Raw genomic sequence first — 22,632 nt, 5'->3', positions numbered from 1 at the left:
TTCCGTGGTTTGTGATATGTGACTAGACTGAGTGAGGCACCAGGGTGTCAATATGTTAATTAAGCTTAATTTCTTCCTTATGTTTTAGATTATGCTATAAATAGAGATTGCGGCTTCTTTTCCCTGCACCCCTGTGGATATTATGTCCCCTTGGGGCATGTACATCTTCTTTTGGAGGTCTGTGGCTCCATCACAGTGCATAGAAGGCCCTCTGTGATTTGGCTCCTGTCCACCTCTCCAGACTCACTGCCTGCCTGTGCCTTGTGCTCCTGCAGCTCCAAATGGCTTTGTTGTTCCATTATGTGCCATGTTCTCTCCTCTGCCTAGAATGTTCTTGCCTCATTCCTCCTCCCCTCTTCCACTATGCCTTTTATAACTCAGATCAGGGTCTGTAAGGAGCCTTTCTTTGCCCCCCACCTCGACCCCAAATGAGTATCCTTCTTTGTGCTCACAGAGTAGTCTGTGTATGGCTTTCATACTGCATTTCTCACTGGTATTTTATTATGCTTATGTCTCTCTCCCCACTGCAAGTTCCTTGAGGGTAGACACCAGGTCTTAACCTACAGTTTACAGATGTTTATGACTGACTGAATGGGTCAGTCATTTACTTCACATTTGCTGCCATAAAATTTCTTTCCAAGGAAGACGTTTGACATATTCATTGATGCCTACTTGCAACATGAGTGTACAGTCTGTTTAAAAATCCTGTTCCCTCCACAGAGAACATGCAATGTTAAATCTTCTATTCAGTCCCCCTTTTTTTAAGTTGGCATATATTTCCAATCTCTTTTTCAGTAGAGAAATGTATATGTGTATTTTTCTTCTCTCTTTTAACCATAACCTCTTAATCGTTTTTTTGGCTTTGCAGGCTTTGGATGGATTTTTCTTTGTTGTGAACTGTGAAGGGAGAATTGTATTTGTGTCAGAAAATGTGACCAGCTACTTGGGTTACAATCAGGAGGAATTAATGAATACCAGTGTCTACAGCATACTGCATGTGGGTGATCATGCGGAATTTGTGAAGAATCTGCTACCAAAATCGCTAGGTAAAAGGAATGTGTTTTTTAAAAGAATATGAACTCTCTATAGCTTCCCTTCACATAATATATATAATATATTATTATATTTATAATATATAGTATTATCCTAATATATATAATAACATACTAAAAATATTTTAAAATTTAATTTCAGCCTGAGATTAAATATGGAGGAGGAGTGTCATCAAATAGCTGATAGAGAGCATTCCTTTTATCCTCTTCCTCTAGATTATGCCACAATTATGTGACAGTGTTAGGAGGCAGAGCAGTTAGTTGCCTTGCCACAAGAAGCTTCTGCTTGGAATTCCCTTTGTTTTCAATTTTAATTATGTACAAGGAAGAGACAAATGTATATAATGTATCCTACCACCTTGCTCAAAGAAAAGAAAAAAGGGAAGGAAGGAGGGAGGAAGGGAGGGAGAGAGGAAAGAGGGTAAGGAGGGAGGAAGGAATACCCTTCATATTACATACTTATTAAAATTAACATTTTTGGATGTGAGTGGTTTCAACTCAGTAGTTCTAAGTATGGTTGGATGGGTTGTTCACTGCTAAAGGAGCCTAGCTGAGAGTATGGATGGGGCCTGATTTCCAGCTTGTGTTCTGTTCACTAAACCATGTGCCTAGTCTTTAGCCTGTATGTGCTCCAAAAGTTGGGGGAGAGTCTTGGCTAGAAATCCTATGTAACTAAACGAAACATGCAAATAAAATGTTATCCATAGCTCTTAATTTTCTATGTTGTTCACTCAATGAAGTGGAAGCCTATTTCTTCTTGGAAAAGAGTAGTATGTGTTTATAGTAACTGGAAGCCTGAAACAATTGTTCCTCTTAAAATCGCTAGTTTGATACTTGAGTTACCAAGGGGTCTTAATGTGTTACAGAATTCTAGAGTGTAAGTGACTTTAGAGATAATACAGTGGATTGCTTTATTTTAAAGACAAGGCAAAGATTAAGTCATTAACCCAAAACTCACAGCTAGTTCAAAGACGAACCAAGACTCCTTACTCCAGTATAGGTTTGTTTCCATGATTTCCTCTAACAGTTATAGAGTGATGAGATAGTAAAAAGGAAGGAGGTTCACCGGCGAGTCTACAGTAAGAAAACTGTTGGGAATGGGGAGCTGAATAGCTGAAAAACCCCTCTGACTGCCACCATGGTTTGAATATAACATTGTAACTGGGAAATGGTGACCCGCCACACAGTGATTCTCACTTGAAATGTACAGTTATCTTCTCTATAACTGAATTCACTTTTCTTATACTGAATCAGGTAACATTTCTGTTTTAACAGTCATTTTTATGTAATGATTACCCACTATATTCAAGGCATTGTAGCATGCAGACTGTGTAAATAAAATAAAGAGCAAGAAAAAATGATTTAAGAAACCAAGATTGGTCTCTGTCTATTCTAAATATTTTTTTTGAGTCACAGGCTCATTTGAAAAACTTTGACTCCTCCAACCAAAAATGTGCACACCAACACAAGGCATCCTTAAGCATCCATGCCTACCAGGTTAAAACCCTTGCCTAACAACAGACCTGTGATTTTCAGTCATTTTTTTCATTGCCAGGGTATAACAGGAAACAAGTGGAAAAGCTCATTAATTAACTGCTGTAAAATTCTGAGCAAAAGAGCAATAAGCTATTAACTTTTTAAAGCTATTAATTTTTAATTTTGTTTTTATCTGTTTATAAAAGCTGTTAATGAATTAAGGTATTTGTAAGACCTTATCTTTGAGGGAGGAAATCCTATACAATTTCTTGAAAATTTTACATTTTTCTAATTGGTAAACATTTAGCTTTGCTAGGGAAGATAAGTATCCTATTCCCTCAGGATAATGTTGGATCTGAGGAAGTCTGTCTTTTAATCTGAGTAGCTAATTAAGCAGATGAGTAAAGGTATGTCTTTTGTATCTTCACAGTTTGTACTTTTTCACCTTTTTCACAGGCATATAATCAATTTTTCTTTCACAGTAAATGGAGTTCCTTGGCCTCAAGAGGCAACACGACGAAATAGCCATACCTTTAACTGCAGGATGCTAATTCACCCTCCAGATGAGCCAGGCACCGAGAACCAGGAAGCTTGCCAGCGGTATGAAGTAATGCAGTGTTTCACTGTGTCACAGCCAAAATCAATTCAAGAGGATGGAGAAGGTAAAGACAAAGGGTGATTTTAAGGTGTTTGACTGCTTTTTCCAAGGTTTTAGGAACAGAGAGGAAGTTGATTATAAACTGCCTTCTTCAGATAGTATTTTTGGTTATTATATTATATATCATAGTGGCAATTCAATTTGCTCTGTATTTCTTAATACTTAAGAAAAAAATTGCTAGCATCTAGAATTACCCATTTAAAATGCCCCCAAATCCTCAGTTTTAAGCTGACATTCCCACTAAAATGTCAAATTCAAACCAACTTGCTGCCTAGAAATAAGAGCTGTAACTAACTGCTGCCAGTTGGAAATGTACCAGATGCAGCAGGCTGTTGAACAGCTCTGATTTTTAGAAAGTTTCAAGCTTAGAGTGTACGGAACACTGGAGAATAGAGTTAGCATTTTTGAGGCCATACAAGGTAATTTATAAGGAGAAAGCTTATGAACAGATGAAAACACAGCTGAAGCTCTAATATGAACAGGGTATGAACATGGTATTAGTTAAATTTGTTACAGTGGATGAGTTTTCCATGCAAGCTTAAACTGAGCTAAGTTAAGAACACCACAAATTGGAAATTGGAGTAAGGACTAGGATAGGTAGCAGCCGAGAAGTCAGTCAGATGCAAAAAAGGCCGTGTAGTGTGTGTGTGAAAAAAAAAAAAAAAAAAGGCCGTGTATGTAGTGAGTCTCACCAGGGCATGGGTGACACAATCAACTGGGGACTTTTTACAAAATACACATGCAAGCCTGTCTTATATGACTGAAATTCTTATTTAGTTGTGTGATATTGCGTGTAACCTCTTAAAAAAATTTGGAAATGGGACTTGCAAAAAAAATTACAGATCCTAAAAACATAGAAGTCCTCTGTCAAGGGCAAAATAATGCTTCTTCAGAAACAGTTAAATGTTTTTTTCATATGATAAATTATTATCTGCACAGTGGTTATAGGAATAATCTTTGTAGCCATTAATGAATATAGGAAACGGACTAAAAAACTGTATTTTATAAACCACTATGTTGCTTAAACGTAGCCAAAACTACTTCTTCAAGTTGTTATCATCCAAGTACTTGAGATGCATCAGTCTCCTCTAGTTTATGTAAGAACATTCAATGGGAAGGGATAATTTATTCTAACTAGATCTCTATCTGGAGCTGCCAGTTTTTAGTTGCGAGCAATTTTATTTCTAATATTGTACTATTAGATCAGAGTGACTCCAATATTGTGTCAGATCATATAACATGTACTGTTTTTATAAAAACCATTAATGGCAGGTGGTAGATGTGAACCGCTTTCTACCCTCTTTCCTTCAATTTCCCCTTCTTGTTTTGGGCAGATTTCCAGTCATGTTTGATTTGTATTGCACGGAGATTACCTCGGCCTCCAGCTATTACGGGTGTAGAATCCTTTATGACCAAGCAAGATACTACAGGTACTAGCTGCAAAGTTCAGAATGTTCTATCAGTATTCATGATGTGACTATGCCCTTAAAACTAATTGTGTCCCTCTGTTCTCTGCTGTTCAGCTTCTGTTCACTAGTCCTGTACAGAAAACATTTCCAATGTGGTCTTGATACTGTGCATTTTAGATACTGTCATCATTGTTATGGCAGGGTGCTGGGGAGAGCATTATTTTGTAATTATGCACATCTATATTCTGATTATAAATTATTTTTCATAATCTATGGAAAGAAATTTGGCAATGTAGATATTAATGTATTTATTTATAAACAGATACAAAGAAGTGGTTTTAATATTGTGCATAAATGTATCTGGCTATTTCCTTTTTCCTTTATTCTTTGTCTTTAAATTTATTCAGCACATACTGATTGAATTCCTAGAAGTGCCTGTCACTATGTGTGATTGCTCAGGGTGTACCTGATTGAGCAAAAAGCAATGATGTAATTACAGATTTGTACTTTTTTGATGGAAAAGGTGTGAAATGGTATAAGGGAAGCTAATAGGGAGGTCCTATTTTAAAATTAGCTGGTTAACAGAAGGCCTGTCAAGCTGATATCGCGCCCCTAGGCCCCAAAGGATGAGGCTGTGCCAGCTGTGCAAAGTGTGGGTGTTGGAAGGGCGCGTTGGGCATGGGGCATGGTGCAGAATGGGTGCTCCTGACTGAGGAGGCAGAGCTGCAAAAAGCCCTGAGACAGAGGAGTATGTTAGAACTGGAAGAAGGGCAGTAGAGCCACAAAGGGAGTAATAGTGAGCGTACCTGAAAATAAGCCCTTCTTTTTAAAGGCCTACTTCAGATTTGATTTTCAGCAAAAACAAATTGTTACTGTTCTTTATAATTTATAAAGTATTTCTCATATACTGTTTAATCTATTTTGTTAATTTTTAAAATTTTTTGGCTGCACCACGCGGCATACAGGATCTCAGTTCCCCGACCAGGGATCAAACCCGTGCCCCCTGCAGTGGAAGTGCAGAGCCTTAACCACTGGACCACCAGGGAATTCCCCTATATTGTTTAATCTTATCTTCACTTTGTCATGTTAGGTTTTCATACTTTTACATCAATCAGAATTGTATATGTGTTACTTACCACTCTAGTCTTAAAATAGAGTTAGATACTACAGACAGATTTTTTAGCAGACCAAGATTTAAAAAATCATTTTGACTAAATTTTATTTTATTTTATTTTTTTAACTTTATTCTTTGTGAAAGTTTAGTTTTAACGTACTTTTTCACTTTACCATTGTTTACAAGATCCTGTTACAATATTTATTAATTTTTTAGTCCCAGAAATCTAATATTCCTGTACTGTGTGCTTTATTCTTGTGTTCTTAAAGATAAACTCCCAACTGCTCTTACTAAAGAGTAGGTGGGGATAAATTAGGGCAGAAAATATTGGTTTGGCCAAAAAGTTTGTTCAGGTTTTCCGTTACATCTTACAGAAAAACCCGAACGCGCTTTTTGGCCAACCCAATAGAACACAACAAAGAGAATGTCTAGGAGCTTGATATCTAAGAGTGGTAATGATCAATTACTACCCTTACAGCATCTATTACAGTAATGATCAATTACTACCCTTACAGCAACAATTACAGCATCTAAGGGTAGTAATGATCAATTCCAATACCTTTATTCATTCACTTTTTGAGTCTACCATGTACACGTTCCTTTCCACTTTCCACCAATGAACAACACTGGAAAAATTTAATAAACCCTTATTGAAAATCCAAAATATTATTGCATGAAGGAAAGATAGGGTCTATTAAAAAATATAGCTGGTCTTTTGTGTCAGTAAAACCAAACAAGGGTTTGAGAGATAGCAGAATAAAAGCCTGTTGGAAAGGGGTGATGGTTAGGCCACAGAATAAATGTGGGAGACAAGGGAGGCCTAAAAATTATGAGGATAATTTAGGAACAGTATATTTCAGCTTTTCCTCATATTGCATTTCTATAAATTGAATCCTAAATTAGATTGTTTTAAAGAAGACTGTATTTTTCCATAGGAACAGTGTTATAACTGGTAGTTTTGTTTCTGACCAAGGACCCAGCATTAAAATCTTAGATATACTTGATTTTAGAATAAACTTATAAAAATTAAAAAATTAAGCTCTGGCTCATAAAGTAATTATAAATCTAGAGGGAACCTCAGAGATTACAGAATTTAGCCTGTCCATTTTACAAATGAGGGAATGGTGACTTCTCTAAAACCAGGCAGCTAATTGCTGAGGGCAGACATCTTTAGGCCCTAATATAGAACTCTTTCTTTATATTGCATTGCCTTCCACCGACGCACTATTTAAAGGGCATCACTGTACTGCACACACTTCTTACACAAAAGATACCAGAGAAAATATAAAGAAAATAGAAAGATGCCAGAAAAATATGAAGTATTCTTTTTTTTTTAACATCTTTATTAGAGTATAATTGCTTTACAATGGTGTGTTAGTTTCTGCTTTATAACAAAGTGAATCAGTTATACATATACATATGTCCCCATATCTCTTCCCTCTTGCATCTCCCTCCCTCCCACCCTCCCTACCCCACCCGTCTAGGTGGTCACAAAGCACCGAGCTGATCTCCCGCCCGCTGCTATGCGGCTGCTTCCCTGAAGTATTCTTAAAATGTAAAATTAGCATCATACCATAGAGTTGATTTAGATAAAAAATAATAAACTAGCTATATAATAAGTATTAGATATTTAATTCCTTAAGTTTTAGTAGTGCTTTCAACTCTACATGGAGTGGTTCATGTCCCTTAAAAAAAAGAAGAAGTTTTCTACCAGGAAATGTTGAACAGTGGTTTATTTGTTTGGTTGGTTGGTTAAACTTTCCTCTAGCAAGGAGAAGTGTTCTAAATCAACCTATTTATGATTCTCTCCTAAGATACTCATTGCATTACTGATCATTTGTTACCATTACTGATAATTTAATCACTTTTCTCCCCTCCAGTCCCACAATTACAGACGTCCTTGCTCTCATGTGGGTTAATACTGACCTTGAACACATAAACACAAACACACATGCCTCACTTAGTCACTGCATATGAGGAGTATTATTGCATTTGAAGATTATATAACAGTGGATTCTCTGCTATAATGAACTCTTAGTCTCTTATGTGATGAGACAAAGATTGAATGGTTAAAACTCTTAGAAAATCTGAAATTATCTATAGTTTCAATCACAGTGTTCATCAGACTTTCCCCAAACTGTTCTAAAATAACAAAAATTCCCTCATTTAAGTTTTAATTTATTTTCTTTCTACATTTATGCCAAGACTTGGGTGACAACCTGATCAGACATACTTGGTTATATTAGATTCAAGACCCTACGTTAAAGAGGTCTAATAAATACTTTATTTCTAAACAAACCAAGAGAAATATATAAAGAAAGGATTAGTTAAAATGAAGAGGCACAAACAGTACAATAGATTTGAGTTGATTATGTGAAAAAAGGGAAGATGAGGAAAAGACAACCAGGCATTCACAGAAGAGGAAACTTGAGTGGTGAATAAACATGAAAAATATTCAACCTCATTAATCAGGGAAATACAAAGTTAGACCATAACCATTTTTCAACTACTAATTGTAAAAAATAAAGAAGCCCAACAGTACCAAGTGATGGAATGGATGTTGGATTAACAGTAACTCTTATATAAGTTTCTGGAAAACAGTTCAATATTATAAAGTTGAACATTCACATAACCTGTGACTCAACAGTTCTATTCCTACATATGTACTCTAGAGAAACTCTTATACACATGCAATATGGAAAATGTGAAAGATATTCATAGCAGTATTGATTGTAATGACAAAAAACTGGGAACAATCTAGATAGACAGGAGAATGTAAAGACAGAGGGATGTGACAAGTGAGGAGTACACACATAATTAAATAATATTGATGATATTGGTAATGTTCAAGTTTTGAAGTTGGATGGGGCTTTGTAAGTTTTCATCTTATTAATCTAATTCTTAATTTATATATATATATATATATATATATATATATATATATATATATATATATATACACACACACACACACATACATATATATATATATGTTACCTATATTACTTTGTGTGAATATAAGATTGCATAAAAAATAAAATAAAACAGATCTGAATAATCACAAACTGGATTAATTGGCTCCTGATTAAGAAATAATTTGCCTGAATTCTTCCATAGTCATTTAGGAGACTTGTTCAAATGTGATAACAATGTCAAATCACCACTAAATTTTATAAAGCATTATGTTCTGTTTGCAGAATGCCTAGCAGATCTTAATGTTCTCACTTATCTTTTTCTGATTGTCCTTTTTTTGCCTTCAATCTTTATTCTTAAATGCAATATTGTCTATAGCCCAAGAGGAGGTAGGAAAGGAAAGGCTTCCTTACTTTCTCATACTCTCTTCACTTAATTATTGGAAATTAATTTAAACCAAAATAATATATTTCATCTCTGCCTCCCATCCCCAATAGGTGATCCAATCATTAGTATATGTAGAGAGCAGGATCCAAAGAGCAAGCCAGACGAGTTTGACCTACATTAGTCTCTGCAGCTTCAGGTCTTTACGATATGACTTTACTACTTGATTGGTATTGAATTTTAGGATATAATATAACACACTCCAAGGCAAAAACAATTTTGTATTATCATGTCACTGATATATTCCATTACCATATGTAATAAAAATTAATAGTGCTTTTGTCCATTAAACATTTGAGAGGTGGCAGAATATTTTTTAGATGCAGTTGTTAGTTTTGAAACATGAATGACTTGTATCAGGAGGCTATCATAAATGTAAACTTTCATTCTTTGTATAGGTAAAATCATCTCTATTGATACTAGTTCCCTGAGAGCTGCTGGCAGAACTGGCTGGGAGGATTTAGTGAGGAAGTGCATTTATGCTTTTTTCCAACCTCAAGGCAGAGAGCCATCTTATGCCAGACAACTATTTCAAGAAGGTAAGGTTTTTCTCTCTCAGCTATTTTCATTAACCTTGCTCTTTATTAATATTGAATAATTTATATAGAATTTATGGCTTGATAAGTATTTTCTCCAAATTACAGTTTTTGCAATAATCAGTTTTAGGAAGGAAGAAGTGGGTAAGCAAAGTAATTCATGAGTCGATCCTGAATTTTGGGATGCACATTTTAAAGAACAGGATATCATGTGGTGGTCACTCACTCATTCATTCATTCATTCATTCAGCAGACACGTATCAAGTTCCTCACATACATAGAACACTATGTAAGGTGCCAGGGATACAGTGATGACAAGGCAGGGTTTTGCCCTCCAGGAGCTGAAAATCTGTTAGGAGGATATATGACAGTTTTAAAGATCAGTGTGGCCTGGGCTATAAAAGAGGTATAACCAAAGAAGAAAAAAATTAATTCTGACTTGGAGAATCAGGGATGGCTTTAGAGAGGAAGTGATATTTTTGTCTGGCTTTTGACGATCACTCCCAGCAGAACAGGCATGTCAGAGGGCTTCTAGATAATACAGATCTATATCATGCATGTTTACTTCATGACTGTTACAGTACCTGACTCAGGTTGAAGTTTCAAGTTAAAAATATGTCATATGAAATTATTAATTAATAATTGAACAACTGCTGTGTCATAGTAAGTACTATGGGAATATGAAACAAGTATATTCCCTGCCCTTAAGGAACTTAACAGTATTATAGGAAAGATAGGGAAAATTAACTGAGAGTGAAGGCCAGAAAGTTTGTAAAGATTCAGAGATAAGGGGTTCTGATATATTTTAAAATATTGTCCTGTAATTATGGTAGCCTAATACACCTTTCCCAGTGTAATTTATTCTGTAATCTCTAAGTAAATAGTTTGTCTGGAAAGAGACTCTTTGTATGGCTGTTCCTGAAAAACAGTTTTTTAAATATTTTTCATTATTCCATCACCTTTCTTAATTTTAACATTTTCCCGTTAGGTTTCTTAAGTTTACAGATGATTTTCCATGCATTCCATTTTAGGTCAGCTGCTTCCTAATGGTATGTGAAGGAAGCAGCTTGATTTTTTTTTTTTCAGGAAGCCATCTGTATGAATCTCACTAGTCTGTTTACTTCTGGGACAGCTTCCGAAAGACTAATGGTTCTTCAGTTGGCCTCTTACTAGACTGTTACCATCCCCAACGGTGGTATGTCAGTGGATATGACCGAGAAGTTCCCCAGGCAATCCTGAAGTGCAGTCAGGTTTGGAAACCATTACAGAAAGCAGTTAATGCCATCCGCTGGTTGCAAACTTTGTGACTCCCTCTACCAGCAATAGCACTTGACTTTTGCGTAAGTGGGAGACTCAGAGCACTGTCTTCACTCATTGCCTAAAATGCTGCAGTATATGATACTCTTCTCTTTGATTTTTGCCTTAACTTTATAAGTTGAACCTTCCAAGGCTTTCCTTAAAAGACTTTCAATTTTATTTGCCTATAATTTATATACATTTTGGCCAAGGCAAAGCAGGTCTAGATTATTGTCTCATTGTCCAAATGCCTAGGCTGCCCATAGATGTGATTGAGCCGTGGTTTAAAGTATGTGTTTCTAAACCATTGGAATTCTCTATAAAATAGATTGATTAAAGTGTAATGAGTAACTAACCTATCATTAACATATGAAGTGAAACAATTTAGAGAGAAATGTAAAGAAATATAATTCAACACCTCTTCTCCATTACTCATGTCTTAATGTCCTTTTCTTGTACTTTTTTTTAGAAAAAAAAAAAATTCCTCAATAGAAATAACTTTTTTCTCAGAATTAAATTGCCCAGAATTCACATGACTGATTCTAGTGTTTTGGAGATTCTGGACAACTTGGCAAACAGCGTTCATGAATTGAGCACATCTTTTTCTTATATGTTATATTCAGCAGTCAAGTTATATTCAACATCAAGTTTGAGAACCACTGGTCTATCAAGAATGGAGAGAGATGTAAATAGCATTTGCAGTTTCCTTGCTGCCTCTGCACTTAGGGACAGTGTGAAAGAATGAAACAAATTATGCCACTATATCCTTGATTTTGTGTAAAACTTTTAAAAAGTAAAACCTCTATAGTAATTGATATTTAGGCAAGAAAATGTGTCCTCCATCTGTCTTTTTTCCTGCCTTTAACTTACCTTTTGAAGGCAGCAGCTGGTATAAAATCCTCATAGGCATTAAAAATTTAAGTTCTTACTTTTTAAGAAATATTACCTAAATATGTGGCTTGCTCAGTGTTTAATTGCAAGTTTTCATTCTTGGACTTTGAAAACGAGATTAAACGTTAGTATTTGTGTGAAAAAAAAAGATTTAAGTTCTTAGCTTAGTTTTTCAGCTGCTTTTGACAGACAGCTCACGGCCTGCTTTTAAAGGGTGTTGACCATTTTATTTTCCAGAATCAAATTTGAAAACACATTTCAGCCAAAGAATATTGTGGGAGCATTCAGGATGAACTAGATTAAAGCAGTTGTTCTCCATTGAGACTTGGGGGGGGGAATTGGGTATCAGGACCACCTGAGGAACTTTTTAAACTGGGAGGAAGTTCATGAAGGTACATAGTTTAGAAAAGCTTCCTCAGTTCTGTTCACTTCAGAATCATTCTTTTAGAGAAAAGTCTAGGTTAAATACTTCCCTAAGGTCCCTGATAAGATTCATTTGGGGCAGCTGTTAAACCAGATTTCTGGACTCCACCCACACTACTGAACCAGAGTCTATAGTCTAAGATGTTTTATTACAGAAAAGTTTGGAAAACATAAACATAGGTTCCACAAGATATTAATAGCTATAACTAGGAAATGATGTTTCATGCTGAATTAAATATGGGAAATACTTCAGTCTCCGACTTTTGGGGATTCATAAGACATATTTAAGGTATTTAAGTTTCTGGGAAGTTCTACGATAAAGGTTCATGTTTGACTTTGTTACCCAGACTTATTTTTGCTCAGAATACTTCTTCCTGTAGCACATCTATTAGCACTTAAGGAGAGTAGTAGTCATGGGAAATGTTGGGCTAGATAGCCTAGAAAAGTTTTATGAAAGTTCTATTTACCTATTAACAGTAATGTAATGTAATGGATCGTTTCTTCTCTTTGAAAGATATCCGTGATACATTGTTACATTAAAAAGTAGGCTAAGAAAGCATGGCATATATAGCAAGATCTCATTCTTGTATATCTATTTATCCAATAATAGAAGGCTAACAAAATGTTAACAGTGGTTATCTCTGAGTGATGGGATTATACAAGTTTATCTTTACTTACTCTTCGTTCATTTCTCTAGTAACTTTATAATCACAAAATAAAGTTATTTTCATTAAAAAAATCATGAGACAGTTGGAAGGAGTTTGTAGTATCAATAAGTTTGGAAATGTTGCTATAAAACGTAAGTTCCCATATGAATGATTAACCAGAATGTCCATGTTCTGTATAACAGAGTTAACTGAAAATCTTTTTTTTTGTCTAACTTTATTAAAAATATTTAAAATATGAGTTTATTTTCCTTTTTTAGAAATTTCGGTATACTGAATAGAGTTTACACATTGGTGACTGAAAATCTTAGAGCATCTAGGGGTAATTTTTTTTCTTTATCTTAGTAACTATTTTTAAATTGCATTTTTTCTGCATATATCTAGGGAAATATCAAAAAGAAAGAGAAATCTCTGCCAGCATTGATCTGTAGTACCCTGCCATACGTTTTAAACCTGCCCAGTTGGTTAACATCAGTAAGGCATGCTTGTTGAGGTTATCTCAGCACCAAATTAGGTGGAGTCAAAAACCCAAATAGCTCTACTTCTATAGCTGCTATGACCAGAGAAAACGGTTTCCTTTGCTCTGTTTCCTGGCTCTGTTGAGGCCTACTCTGGGGGGACAAAAGCAAAAACGATTGCCATTTTAAAGGTTCTTTGAAGAGTTTCTGGGGTGGCAATAATACCACATCAATAACATCCCTCCTCACTAAGTGTTCTAAAAATTTTAGAAATGGACACAGGAGTCAGAGATCAAAACCTGGCAAAACTAAATCAGGAAACAAAACCTGGTAAAACTAAATCAGAAAACAAGGTCAGGACCTGTGATCAAATGAAATTCCAAATAGTTTTGTTCAGGCACAGATCTTTCTTATGGGGAAAATTTGGTGTGTAGAACAGACGTTTAACCAACCAGTTCTGTAAAGAATTATGGCTCCCATACTCATGTCTTAATTCAGAATATTAGATTGTTATATAGGGTTGAAGCTATTAGTATAAATGGTATCTTGGGATTGGCTGAATGTGAGTGAGTATGACTCAGGACATAGGTACTTTGGAAGCTGCTTATTTGTAGTTTGTTTTTTCTTTGGTATTTATTCAGGAAATATTCATTCAGTACCTGCTATGTACCAGGTTCCATGCTAGATATTATCTCACAATAAACTGGCTCCATTTTAGTGACAATGGGCAAAGGTTAATTTGCATTATTAAGTCCTAAACTTGTAAATGACGAAGTCAGAGTTCAAACCTAAATCTGATTCCTAGGCTTTTATTCTTTTCATTGACCTGTGCTGCCTTCCTTGTGCTGAGTCTTATTCCACACCTTATTATCCAAAATAAATAATCTAACTTCAAAACTTAAAGTTAATAATTTCCTGTATTAAGTTAGAAGAGATTCCCCAATTTTGGAATTTTCACTAGTTTAGATGTAGTCCTCCAAGTTAAGGCAGCATAATTACCACAGGACTATTGATGGTTCTGTAATCCGCAGTATCTTAATATTCCCATGTTAGCCTGAGTTTCTAGTTCTTTCTCACTTTAAAAGCATCGTACAATTTCAATGGAGAGTGGAAAATAAGAATGGGACACAGTACTAGCCCTTACGTTTATTCTACCTGAAGAAGAAAAATAAGTGTATAAAAGGTTTTCTACCTCCTATTCAAAGAGATATAGAAGAAACGTTTATGAAACAATGAAAAATAAGATTGGAAATGCAAAATGAAATCAGATTATATGGAGCTGTACTGTCCAATATGGTAGCCACTAGCCACATGCAGCTATTGAGTACTTGAAATGTGGCTAGTGAGACTAAGGCACTGAATTTTAAATTTCTTTTAATTTTAAATTGCATTTGTCACATTAATTTGCCACATTATGAAAGTGGCTGATGACTACCATATTGGACAGTCAGCTCAGTGGTGAAGAGCCAGAGAATGTTTTCCAGCAGAATGATCCTAAAGTGCAATAAAGTGTGATGAAAAAATAGACAAAATGGCATAAGCAAAATAACGTGAAATATATTCTGTGTCTAATCTGGCCATTTATGTATCTGTAGCTTTCTCATTATCCCAGGTTAATAATTTATCTTAAAGTGCCACTTTTTTGTTGTAGTTGTGTTTTCTAAAATATATTATCAGAAGATATTAACAGTTGGGAATTGTTAATATTTTTTTAAGGTTTTGTCAGAGCAAACATTTAGCTTATATCCTTACACAGAAATTATCAGTTTTCATTAAAGACGTTTTCATCATTTATTATTTCACTAGATACTAAATTTCTCCATGTGTTATATATTTGGTAAATGTGCCAGTGATTTGGCTGAAATTGCCAGATGGGTAAGGAATCCTTGAAATTAACTTTATATCCTGGTTTTGGTACTTTGGGAGATTTATGTATGGCATAGATTTACAGCAGATTATGCCCTCTTCAGTTTATATGGTATACCCATGGCAATAAAGTAGAGCCTGCCTTCTCTTTACTTAAAGTAATATGTAGCTTCAAAAATTATTTATCAGTTGGTCATTTTGTCTTTCTCATATGTCTTTAAAGTGTGACTGAAGCCCTTTCTGAAATGTCTTTGAAAAATAGGACTAACGTTTATTACAGGCTAAATTATAATAGTCATTTGTGGTAGTAACCCTTGTATTTCAGTGGATATGATTTTTAACCTTGGTATAGCTGAGTCTACCTATTAAATCTTTCTTAAAAAAGAATTCTATTGTATTACTGAAACATCAATGACATTTTCTTACTTAGTAGTCTGGTATAGCCTTTACATATTTCATAAATATTTACCAGTAGAGTTAGAATTTTATCTGTTGTTAATAAAACTTTAAGACAAAAGTAAATCGTGTTGTTTATACAGTGATTTGACTGCCTTAACCTAGTTTTTATTTTATATTAGTAATCAGTGGCTTTATCTTAATTTGCTTACTAAATTAATTCAAACATCAAAAATAATATATATGACTATAATAATTTGACAAGTGGGGACCTTATCGATTCACATTCCTGAGTGAAAAATTAAATTTGAATTTCAGTTAAAGAGCTCTGCAAACTAATCAAAACTTAGAGGATGAATTTTATAGTATATTAATGACATCTCAATAAAGCTGTTTTTAAAAATCAGCCAGCCAAAGGTGGGGGGAGAGCTTGTTAGAGATAATACTGAGAATGAGAGGGGAGAAAATTACTTCTTGGTATTTTTAATGAACCCTTAATAAATTTAAGGAGCTGCCCCATTATAGGGAAAGATTAAGGTTGATTTTTTTGTGGTTTGTGGTTTCTTCATAATCATAACTTCTGTGAGGAGGCACCCATTCAAGTAGGACTAAATTAAAACTTGTCATCAGATTGTATATTTCACCCAGAATCATTTTCCCCCCTCAGATATCTGCTTTATCTGACTGTATTTTGAGTCTGAGCAGACAGCAGTTGGAAGGGCATTTAAATGAAGTTCTAGGTAGAAATAAGGCTTGGTAACTCTCCTTTGCCCAAAGTATAAGTGTCAGAATTTTAACTAGGTTTCTCTTTTGTTTGAAACAGTGATGACTCGTGGCACTGCCTCCAGCCCATCCTATAGATTCATATTGAATGATGGGACAATGCTTAGCGCCCACACCAAGTGTAAACTTTGCTACCCTCAAAGTCCAGACATGCAACCTTTCATCATGGGAATTCATATCATCGACAGGTACTACTTATTTGGAGAGCTTCATATGAAATAAGTCAGTTCACATATCTCTTCTTAGAGAAAAAAGTTTTATATTCTTGATGGCGAGAAAACAAATTTTAAATTAGGCATTAAACTAACATGATGAGTATATAGTTAATATATCCATACTGAGTTTTATAGTTCTGTCGCCTAACAATAGCTTTGTTGTTTAAAAAGGGAGACAGGAAAGGTGTGGCTGAATATATGCTTAAGGAATAAAAACCAAAAACGTGGCTAAGAATTTCCAACTTTCCTTATGTGAACTTATGGTCTTATAAAAGATTTGAGTTTATTAGTACTGTTATTTTTTAATTTTAAAAGTGCTTTATTTTCATTAGGGCAAAACTCAGTGGCTCCTGAGTTCAAGTTGACAGTTTATCAAACTACAAATTATTAAACTATCCACTTGAGATTTTTTGAATGTCATTGCCTCTAATTTGTTCTCCTCTCAAAATATGTTTTGCACTATTATATATGGTAAATTCATGAAACCATTCTTTTATCCTATGAATTATTCAAAATCCTACATTTACAACTATTTAAAATTTAGCATTAAACAAAAGCAAAGACATTTTCCCTCACTTCATCTTTCTCTCATCTGATATATTTGCTTATGGGAACATGGTAATACCAGTCACAAATCTGTTGTCGTAATTATGGATTTGAGTAAAGAACTTGATGAAAATCTGAATTCAGTATTCTGCATTTTCTAATTTTAGTTTAATTTATGCTTGTGAGTGGAATTAGCACAGTTCTTTTTTTCATATTGTGATTTCTCTTTCAGAACATCTGCTATGTCTGCATGTCACCCTTTTTAATTTTTACATCAGTGACACAGTATTTTCCTTACCCAGTCTTCCTCTTTGGAGTTGAAATACTTAAAAGCTGTAACAAGGGAGTCATAAATAAATACTTTGTAACCAGAGAGGTGTGGAAAGTTTCTCTTTTAACTAAAAGTCTTATGTAGTGTTAATTATTTATATGAAATTTTGAAAAGTTTAGAAGTACATATATTGGATTTTTTTCCAAGGCCAAGAAAGGTTTCTCTCCCATTTAACTGAAACCATTATCATATTTACAGGGTCTTAAGCACTATTGCCTATTAAGTGATGCTAATATTTCACAGTAGTACTAACAGTCCACTGCTTTTCTTAAAGTGATACAGAAGCTTTTTACTTGATAGTTTGCTATATTAGTGAGATTAATGGTCTTGTTTTATAATATTCATCATAAAAATATTATAATGGAAAACAGTGAAGATCTTTGAATGTCTTTTCCTCCTCTAGGGAACACAGTGGTCTTTCTCCTCAAGATGACACTAATCCTGGAATGTCAATTCCCCGGGTAAACCCTTCCGTCAATCCTAGTATCTCTCCAGCTCACGGCGCGGCCCGTTCAGCTACATTGCCACCATCCAACAACAACGTGGTATCCACCAGAGTAAACCGCCAACAGAGCTCAGACCTTCATAGCAGCAGTCACAGTAATTCTAGCAACAGCCAAGGGAGTTTTGGATGCTCACCTGGAAATCAGATTGTAGCCAGTGTTGCCTTAAACCAGGGACAGGCCAGTTCCCAGAGCACTAATCCCTCTTTAAACCTCAATAATTCTCCTATGGAAGGTACAGGAATATCCCTTGCACAGTTCATGTCTCCAAGGAGACAAGTTAGTTCTGGATTGGCAACAAGGCCCAGGATGCCAAACAATTCATTTCCTCCTAATATTCCGACATTAAGCTCCCCTGTTAGCATGACAAGTACTGCCTGTAATAATAGTAACCGATCTTATTCAAACATCCCAGTAACACCTTTACAGAGTATGAATGAAGGACCCAATAACTCTGTTGGCTTCTCTGCCAGTTCTCCAGTCCTCAGGCAGATGAGCTCACAGAATTCACCTAACAGATTAAATATACAGCCAGCAAAAGCTGAATCCAAAGATAATAAAGAGATCGCGTCCATTTTAAATGAAATGATTCAGTCTGACAACAGCTCTAATGATGGCAAACCTCTGGATTCTGGACTTCTGCATAACAGTGACAGACTCTCAGATGGAGACAATAAATACTCTCAAACCAGTCACAAACTAGTGCAGCTTTTGACAACAACTGCAGAGCAGCAGTTACGGCATGCTGATATAGACACAAGTTGCAAAGAGGTACTGTCTTGCACAGGCACTCCCAGCTCTGCCTCTGCTAGCTCTTCAAGTGGTTCTTGCCCTTCCTCTCATAGCTCACTGACAGAGCGGCACAAAATCCTACACCGGCTCTTACAGGAGGGTAGCCCCTCGGATATCACAACTTTGTCTGTGGAGCCTGATAAAAAGGACAGTGCATCTACTTCTGTGGCAGTGACTGGACAGGTACAAGGGAACTCCAGTATAAAGCTGGAACTGGATGCTTCAAAGAAAAAAGAATCAAAAGACCATCAGCTCCTACGCTACCTTTTAGATAAAGATGAGAAAGATTTAAGATCCACTCCAAACCTGAGCCTGGATGATGTAAAGGTGAAGGTGGAAAAGAAAGAACAGATGGATCCTTGTAACACAAATCCAGCCCCAATGACCAAACCTGCTCCTGAGGAAATTAAACTGGAGTCACAGAGCCAGGTAGGTAATTCCTTGCTTCACAGAATGAACATTCCTAGTTATTTTTTTATTTTCATTTATTTTATTCCATCCATAGACCGTATTTGGATTCAGGCTATGTTTTGCCCTATCCCTTGGGCATATATTAAAAGGTTAGTTTCGATGGTTGAAAAATTACAGGGCCCTGAAAAGTTCTCTTTGGAACCTTGGAGGGCAACAATATTAATGTGGCATTCTAAGAAAGTAGTTGTTTCTTTCTTCCTATAAAATCAGAGTTCACATCTTTGGAGGTTTAAAAAAATACCTTACCTGCCCCCTCCTCCCATCTTCCCACCTATTAAATCCAACTCTTTCGGAATAGAACCTAGAAACCTGTATTTTAAAGACACTCCCCAGAGAACTCTGATATGTAACTACGTTTGGGAACCTCTGATGTAAATGAAATGAGAGAGAAATGTGAGGAGGTGAACAAAGCTGCCTAGTCTGGCTTGCTTTGCTATTTAATTTCCTTTGAAGCATTTTTAAAAGTCTTTTTCCTTCTCATCTGATTCTAACTGCCCTCAATCCACAACCCCCATCAGAATAGGGACTTTGAGTATTCCGGATAGCAGGGTATATGACATGCCCTGAAACAGAAGTAAATAAAAATAAACCTTTGCATAAATTGTTATGGATCAGGAACCTCTGTGTTGAGGCTGGGGTAGGGGTGGAGTGAAAAGTAATAGGCAGCTTCATTTATTGAATAATTGCTGTGGACTCTGAAGGAATTTAAGAAAAAAAGAAAATGTGATTCCTCCCTGCTAGGAGCTTACACATTATTTAGATAGAATATAGACATACGTGAAATAGCTGAAAATGTATTCACATAACAGTTTATTAATAAGACTCTTCATTGTGAAACAAGATTCACACTTAGTACGTATAGGTCCTACAGTTTCTTGAGTCAGCTTTATTTTCTGCCCTCATCTCACAGAAGTCTCTCTCTTCCCTCAGGCATACTGCATTCTAGGCACATGGAAGCCCTTGCCACTCCTGGGATAAGCCATGTCTCTTCTAAGCATCTTCTGCCTTGCTCTCCTTTCTATGTCTGCTGAACTTCTACTCATCCTTCACAAACAATTCAGACATCATTTCTGTAAAGCCTTCCCCAGTAGCCTTAGTTAAACATTCCCTTCCTCTCCACTCTCATAGTTCTCTGTATTGTCTCTATTGACTATAACACTATTTGGGTTATTTCTTTACCTGTGTGGTCTTTGAGAAGGCTGTCTCTTGGTACAACTAAACTAGTGCTGTGTTTCTAAGCTGAAAAACAGCTTTAAATAATAACTATGTTAAAACTCTCATGCTTTAAAATTAACTTTAAAAGTAACAGCTTTATAAGAAAATACCATTGTGTACAATCTTGGCACATCTGTTTTAGTGCACATGTACATGCATTTCTGCTGAGTTTATACCTGGGAGTGGAATTGCAAGATCGTAAAATATGTATGTGTTCATCTTTAGTAGATAATGCCAGTTTTCCTAGTGTGTGAGAATTCCTTCTAGTTGTTCCATGTCCTTGTTAATACTTGCTGTTGTCAATCTTTTAAATTTTAGCTGTTCTGGGGTCTGTGTAGTGATATTTCGTAGTTTTAATTTGCCTTTCCCTGGTAAACATTTATTGGTCATTTGGATATCTTCTTTTGTAAATAGCCTGTTCAAGTGTTTTGCCCATTTTCCCAATGTTATATTTTTCCTATTGACCTGTAAGAGTTCTTTATGCATTTTGAGTGAGTCCTTTATTGTTTATATATTTGCAGATATCTTCTCTATGCTGTGCCTTGCCTTTTCTTTCTCTTAATGGTGCTTTTTGTTGGAGTGAAGTTCTTCATTTTAACGTAGTCCAATTTGTCAGGTTTTTCCTTTATTGTTAGTACTTTTTGCACATGCCACAAAAGACATGTTCAAAAATAGTCATAGTAGTTTAACTTGTATTAGCCAAAACCCAGAAAAACTCCCAAATCCATTACAGTAGAATTTATAAATATATTGTAGCATATTCATACAGTGAGATACTATTCAGCAACAAAAACAAAGTGATCTACTGCTACTTGCGACAAGGTGTCTAAACTTCAGAAATGTAATGTTAAGTGAAAGAAGCCAGACTTCTAAAAAATACATACATGTAATTCTGTTACACAATCTAGAAGGAAATTTTTGTTGAAGTAAATAATGAAACCCAAACAGGTAGACATTTTATGTTGATGAATTATCTTAAGGTAACCATAGTGGAATAATACTGTGAAATAAAGGTCAGTTTTCTCCTGTGCATAGCCACAGACAGATGTAGGAATTCCCTACCTATGCTAGAAGATATGTTTCTTATTCTAGTAAGTCCTTAAGTGGTAAGTGACCTTTCTGGGATCTTTCAAGCTAATATTTATTAAAAACTTTCCCAAACTTTTAAAAATTATTTTTAAAAACAGTGTATGTTTTGCACCATCATAAAGTAAGCCATTTTATAAAATTTTGAAAAATATGACAGAAGATAATCACCCATGATGCTATCGTTGTAACACAGTACTCTTGATATTTCTTTCCAGTTCAGTCTTTTTCCAGTGCATACATTTTATACCGAGGTATAGTAGATAAACACTAAGTGTATGTTATCTTATATCCTGTAGTATATTAATATCATAAGCGTCCACATTTTGTTCCAGTGTTAGGTCCTGTTATTTCATTGAGACCCCAATCTTTCTTTCTTCTTTCTTCATTCTCTCATAGTCACACTCAATTCATATAGTTTAAAAGAACAACTTGTTTTCTACATTGTTTCAGGTGAAAGTGTAGAATATATTTCCTCTAACTTTGGTTTCCGTTCTTAGTTTACAGCTGACCTTGACCAGTTTGATCAGTTACTACCTACGCTGGAGAAGGCAGCACAGTTGCCAGGCTTATGTGAGACAGAGAGGATGGATGGTGCGGTCACCAGTGTAGCCATCAAATCGGAGATCCTGCCAGCTGCACTTCAGACCACCACTGCCAGACCCACTTCCAGGCTGAATAGTATGTGTTGGGGACAGAACTTCATTTTAAATGTTTAATGATAATATGGATTAGTGCTTTGTCTCTCATCATTATTGCACAGACCTTTTGTTTGTTGAGAGTGAAATATCTTTTCATTAATGCCACTCTTAGTAATACACAGTTACTTTCAGACATATGAACTTCACTCATCCTGTCTATTTTAAGTTATAGTATAACCTCTACTTTTTTGTAATTGATGTTAAGGTGAGTAGTTGATGTTAAGGAGAGCAATTTTGTGTTCTTACCCAAAACATTCCATAGTAGGACTTTCAGAAATATAATATTGGATCAGATTATGTTTCCCAAAGGGTCTTCCTTGAACACTAGTCCTATGAAAAAAAGGATTTTGTGCTAACATACACTGGGCAAATGCTACGTGACATATACACCA

The 22,632-nt window shown here is 35.4% G+C and overlaps 1 protein-coding gene across 8 annotated transcripts in view; it reads left to right on the top strand.

The window, feature by feature from the left end:
- The window catches only part of NCOA1 (nuclear receptor coactivator 1), a 268,347-nt gene that overhangs the window by 185,120 nt on the left and 60,595 nt on the right, over positions 1-22,632 (top strand). For all 8 annotated transcript variants that reach the window (XM_059893497.1, XM_059893498.1, XM_059893493.1 and 5 more), the window contains 7 exons: positions 869-1,046; positions 3,011-3,190; positions 4,521-4,616; positions 9,465-9,605; positions 16,421-16,568; positions 17,876-19,196; positions 22,040-22,220. In XM_059893497.1, the coding sequence (XP_059749480.1) occupies positions 869-1,046; positions 3,011-3,190; positions 4,521-4,616; positions 9,465-9,605; positions 16,421-16,568; positions 17,876-19,196; positions 22,040-22,220 (2,245 nt within the window). The remainder of the gene's footprint in view (positions 1-868; positions 1,047-3,010; positions 3,191-4,520; positions 4,617-9,464; positions 9,606-16,420; positions 16,569-17,875; positions 19,197-22,039; positions 22,221-22,632) is intronic.

The sequence above is a fragment of the Balaenoptera ricei genome, chromosome 13 (genome assembly GCF_028023285.1).
Source record: "Balaenoptera ricei isolate mBalRic1 chromosome 13, mBalRic1.hap2, whole genome shotgun sequence".
NCBI lineage: Eukaryota > Metazoa > Chordata > Mammalia > Artiodactyla > Balaenopteridae > Balaenoptera > Balaenoptera ricei.
The sequence above is the reverse complement of the archived record's forward strand: the minus strand, read 5'-3'. Positions and strand labels throughout refer to the sequence as shown.